General features: G+C 41.6%; 1 protein-coding gene across 1 annotated transcript; it reads right to left on the bottom strand.

Moving 5' to 3' along the window:
* Positions 1-104: 104 nt before the first annotated feature.
* On the bottom strand, positions 105-4,410 carry ccnh (cyclin H). The gene is made up of 10 exons (XM_079270429.1): positions 4,307-4,410; positions 4,086-4,209; positions 3,857-3,979; positions 3,596-3,669; positions 3,146-3,359; positions 2,849-3,012; positions 2,572-2,642; positions 2,348-2,453; positions 396-462; positions 105-323 (listed from the first exon to the last, which is right to left on the bottom strand). The coding sequence occupies exons 2-10, from the start codon at positions 4,200-4,202 to the stop codon at positions 297-299; spliced, it is 963 nt and encodes a 320-aa protein (XP_079126555.1). The 5' UTR covers positions 4,203-4,209; positions 4,307-4,410; the 3' UTR covers positions 105-296.
* Between the last annotated feature and the right edge of the window lie 1,239 nt (positions 4,411-5,649).

Here is a 5,649-nt window from a genome sequence, read left to right as displayed (position 1 = left end):
AGATTACGGAGTCATTCATTGTCCCCGGACAAAGGTGAAGAACGTATGCACACTTAATAATCTACCATTCTGTTTAATCTGCAGAAACAAGACACAAAATGTAGAACAATATCTTTATTCATACTGCAGAACAAAGCCAGGTCTTCAATATGCTGTAGAAAAGTAAATATAACGTGTAAACGTCTGCAAACTGCCTTTGCCTTTCCATTGCATCTTCTGGAACGGCACGGTCGGCCAATCGTCAGTTTAATATTGGAATAATATCTTTAAATCACAAACCACTCTGGGGTAAATGCTCATATCAGGTCTTCATCGGTCCATTCCTGCAATGAAAAAAAGTTTAAATATGTAGCTTAACGAAGTTTGCCGGCATGTAATTCAAAACATGGTCTCACCTCATCTTCTGTTAAACGAGGTTCTTTCGCTACATGACCGTCTCCTTCATATCCTCGCTTTCGTTTGCTGCAATACAAAAGCAATAAGTTAAGAATTACTGTTAAATATTTCACAATCAGAAGGACCTTTACAACCCCTAACCGCTGGTCAACACTGTTCCTTACATTCAACGTTTGTGACCGACCCCCTTCAAGTCCATTTTTAACGCTCATCTAGGAAAGTCATGTGGCATCTAGTGTCCACCACACCTTCATGACCGCCATTGGTAGTTCTAGTTCCCCCATGTCTCTCCATTTTCAATCGTTACGCTGCTCCATGTGGACTAGTTCACACCATGTATGAATACATGCAGAAGTGATTCTCCGAGCATGGGCCTGTCACAAACATGTCCGCTTTATCTTACAGGACAGAGTGCACCATCATGTCACTGGCTGCTGCCATCCAGGTAATGTGACTTTCACAGGTTTCTACCCGAGAATCAAAGCGTGGTAGTCAGACCACACGACCAGCCGGCCAAAGCGAGTCCTCGTCCCGTGAGGCGCCCTACCGAAGACTTACGTCAGTTTGTATTTATAAGCATGTGGCCTAGATTCCTGGCAGTTCAAAACGCAATATGGCTGTTCTCCGTGGGAAACCACTTGCTGCATATCTGAATACTGTCCTTTCCAAAGCCCTTCCCCCAAAAACCGCTTCAGACACGGGGTGTTGAACTGATTTAAAAATTAGACAAGTCTTGAGATGATTTCTATGAAGATGGACCTGAGATACAGTCAACTGCGGAAATGTCTGAACTTCTTTTATCCCGGTATTCCTGCCACTCCCCCCCCCCCCCCCCCAGTCTCCCTGGTTCTGGTTAACTGACCCTGATCAGACGCTCCTGTGAGGATTACAGTGGGGGGGGCAATCCAAAGCATTGAAGTAGCGTTTCTTTCTTCCGTCATCAGGGAAATTGAACACAGCACCTCTCTCCAAGATGACACAAGCCTTAACTCCTTTCTACACACCGCCCACATCACCTGCTTTTATGACTAGCTCTTTCTTCGAATCCGCCAACGACATTGTACGAACTACCACGCAGCACCGGAACCACTTGTTAGATTTTTTTGATATGCTGCTTGTTTGTCGATATTATATACTTAGGCTTGTATAGAAGCGTAGTGTGTGTGATCTAGCTGAATGATAGTTTGTAGGAGATATCTGTAACCTGTGCATGTGTTGATCCTGAATGGATCCTGCTATAGTGTGTGGGCATGCATATATATATATATGCGCTGCTTTAACAAACGTCACCCGAACTCCCTCAAAGCCTTGGGGGGGGGGGGGGGGGGTGGGGGTGTAAACGAAAGCTTTCATGCATTTGCAGTCTCTCGCTCTTTTCCAGAACACTTCTGCACCGACTATTTTCATATAGATTCATCCCGAGAAGTCATGCCATGCACAGATTTATCATGTTCAAAGTCATGAGGGGGGGGGGGTGTCGGCCTCGTGTGCCTCCTGGTGACTCGAGCGTTTACCAAACTGTTTACTGTAGTTGCACTTAAAGATACCACGGACCTCACAAAGTGTTAACGGACGGACGGCCGGCGACAGCCTCAACGTCTCGTCAGCGATACCAATATCAGCTGTGCTACATGGTATGGGTGATGAATGTGGCGTGCTGTTGTACTTCCTTTCTGTATTCCATACAGCTGATGTGTTCCTTTTTATTTTTCTACCTGATACTGAACCTTTTTGCATCTTAGATACGACAACCTGGCTAAAATAAAACTGTTACCATGTATAACAACAGAAGACGTGAGTTGCTTACTGTGTGTGTGGGTGACGGAAATACACGACACTAGTTCTGCCTTAATATAGGGACGAGATCAACTCCACAATAAAGTCACATAGTATGGCAGTGTGACAATAGTGTTCTCAGAGTAAACGCACGCGAGTGACTTCATCTCCTTACTTGCTTGAACTGGAAAACTCCGCATGAATCCTCTCCAACTTCTTTTTGGAAGCATTCACCTCCTCTGGTTTAGGAAGTTCATACTTCTTCAGGAGGGTTTTCATCCCTGGATGAACACAGAAAACATTTACTTTAGTCTTGGATCAGACTTGTTGTCATCAGTGACGCTCAAAGGGCTCAACATCACCACCCTGTGGTGTGACATGGAGGTGCAGTTTACTCACGTCTCATAGAGTCGTACATTTTTGAGAGAGTCTCTTTGTCGTCTTTCAGTCCCAGGCATTCATTCAGGTAGCTTGGCATTTAAAATAAAATCAAAAAAGGATTGTTTACATTTCTAAACTTTCAACTTAAGTTCTGTCTTTATTCTGCTGGAACATATTCCCAAAAAAACAAATGCGTTAATGATGCTCATCCAGCTGATTATTTAATTAAATGTATTGCTGTTCATTGTTACTAAATTACTTCAAGATCTACTTTTTAAAAATTCAAACGTGGCACCTCTCCATGCTGAGACCGGCTCTCGAGGCGCTGTTCAGAATAGCTGTTAGAGCAATCTGAGAGGGGGGGAACAGCAGTCCTGCGTCCGTCATGGCCGCCTGTGTCAGAAAGTCATCTGCACTCTTCCTCAGCGACTCTGGGTTCTCCAGCGTGGGGTACCTTGTCTGAAGGATGACATTTATGAAAAAGGACAATTCATTGAGACGGGACAAAACATATGAACTGCAAAATGAGCCAGATTTGGACTACGAGTGCCAGAGTAATATCTGCTGCAGCTCTCTCCAGGGGTCCAGCTACCTTGAGGTCGATGAGCAGGCCCTCCATCGGTCTGTAGGGGTTGTGGACCACCAGGTGAAAGTTGAGCTGTTGGATCAGCAGCAGCTCAAACTCCAGGATCTGTTCCAGAACCCTTTCCTGCCCCGCCGGGGTCTCCTGAAGAAGGTTGCCCACAAACTGGGTGCTGGAAACGTTGAACTCGTCCACTTTACAGGACAGGTAGGCACAAGTCAGCCTGAAACAGGAATGTCAGGTAAGAACCAGCCTGAAAAATAAAGGATTGTTCCCAAATGGAGCTAAAGGTATCCCATCATTTACACAGTTGTAAACACATTATTAATTAATATTTTCATTAAATAATTGGATCTGCAGTTCGCCTACCATGTTTACATACAGCTAGGACTTTTTGGTCATTCAAGCTAAAGAAATGTTGCTTTTTTTTAATTCCCCCTCAAACATATCTGTACTCACATGATAATCCTGGGGTGGTACTCCATGATGGAGTTGTTCAGGTAGAATCTTCTGAAGTACATGATGGCTGTACCCTGCACAGGTGAGACACATGTAGGTCAGATATGCCATAATAGACGAATCTGGAATGTTTTTCCTTCCTACGTTCATGTAGATGAGTCCAAGACCGAGCGGCTGGGAGGCGGGGTTAAAGGAAACGCTAGTGCGCATGCTCAACGGGGCAATTTCAGAGCGAGATAGATGGCTAAAGCACACACATACCACAACAGACTTGGGCATTACAGGCTTGAAGGCATTGCAGAAGTCCACCATCCTCTTCTCGTAGTGTCGGATTAAAACCTCTTCCTCGTGACGCTCCAAGAGCTTGGACTCACTTACCCCAGGCTGGTTCAGAGAGAGAGAGAGGCGGGAGGAGGTGGAGTACACTGTCAACACACGTGTGCCTGTTGTCCTTGTTATGGTATTATTTTTATGTAACGTCACATATTACCTTCCCACCCTCTAGCATCTTGTTGCGGAAATTCTGGTTGGCCTCGTATCTCTTCTGCTCAACATCGTCTTCACTTGCAAAAATCCAGTATTTCCCCTGTGAACTTTTGTGGAACATGCTGCCTCTGCAAGAAAAGAGGAAAAACAGAACCGTGACAGAAAATAAGAGTGAACGTTGTATGCGACGTTTTCCCGGTTTGCTGCAGAATCAATTAAACATACTTTAAGTGTGTCTAAATATGCGCAAGTCCATTCAAAACCGGATAGCGTTGACAAACACCAGCAATAACAAAAACGATGCGCGTCGCAACTGTACTGTGTCAAAGTTGTCCCCTTGTGATGACGTATATTACCGTATTTTATGATACAGTGCGCAAAATAAATATTCATCCGTACGCTTCTAGTGCCCTGATATCTGCCATAAACCTCAACGCAATATGAAGATGAAAATATTTATGGATTATAAAGCTAGAGCTTAAATTGTATCCAGTTATTTGTATTCATCCATGGTTGTATGAGGTACTTATCCATGGTCGTTGTATTACCTACAGTTAACTTCTATTACACTAAAACACTTTTTACACCATTTATTGTTATTTTCATTCCATTCAGTCACGTGAGGCCGATAATTCCTGAGTATTGGGTTTGGTATGAGTTATTCATTTTAATTGTCCCCACTTAGGATCGGATAAGAAAAGGATGTCTTGTTTCTCTAAAAACGTATTCCCTCGTTGTCTCTCTCCTTGCATCGCTCTATGCATCTCTGGTTGAAGGGACTAAGCACGTATGGGTATGTGGATGGAATTTAGGAGACTTGATGCACCCACAATGTCGTTTATCATAAAACGTAATGTCGTAAAAAAAGTTTTAAAAAAGGCAAATAGTTCAATATGTCATATAAATGTCATCATATAGTATGTCATAAAGAAATCCATATTATAGATGCCACACAGAAATGATATAGTATGTCTTAAAAATGTCATTGTATTGTTTGCTATAAAAATCATGTATGTCAAAAAATATCATAGTATAATATGCCATAGAAAATAGATACTATTTAAGATTTCATAGATTTCATAATATGGGTTGTCATAAAAAAGTTATAGAAAATGTCAAAGTATAAAGTATGGCATAAATATGTCATAGTATAGTATGCAATAAATGTAAAAGTATGGTACGGCATTAAAAAGTAATTGTATAGTATGTTGGAAAAATGTCAAACAAGTCATAGTATAGTATGTTGAAAACAAGTCATAGTAATAGTATAGTATGTCAAAAAACGTCATAAGTCATAATTCAACTTTTATTTCAGACTCATGAGTCCATATACATGAGTCATAGTATATCGTCATAAAGGTGATAGTATAGTATCTCAGAAAAAAGTCATAGTATATTATAAAAAGCCATAGTATAGTTATACCATGACTTTTCAATTACTTTTTTTGAAAAACAATACTATGACTTTCATATATATATTTTTTAGACAGACTATAGTTCAACGTACTATACTGTGATATTTTAATGACGTTTTTGGACATATATTGCATTTTCATTACTTTTATCAA

The sequence above is a fragment of the Melanostigma gelatinosum genome, assembly GCF_949748355.1.
Source record: "Melanostigma gelatinosum genome assembly, chromosome: 6".
Taxonomy (NCBI): Eukaryota; Metazoa; Chordata; class Actinopteri; order Perciformes; family Zoarcidae; genus Melanostigma; species Melanostigma gelatinosum.
This window is presented reverse-complemented; position numbering and strand designations above follow the sequence as displayed.

Bases quoted from the DNA above. Each gene is read 5' to 3' on its own strand.
- ccnh (XM_079270429.1), bottom strand. From the start codon at position 4,202: ATGTTCCACAAAAGTTCACAGGGGAAATACTGGATTTTTGCAAGTGAA. The intron at 2,454-2,571 runs GTGAGTAAACTG...GTGTTCATCCAG, and splicing joins AATGTACGACTCTATGAGAC to GGATGAAAACCCTCCTGAAG. The intron at 324-395 runs GTGAGACCATGT...TTTTCATTGCAG, and splicing joins CTCGTTTAACAGAAGATGAG to GAATGGACCGATGAAGACCT.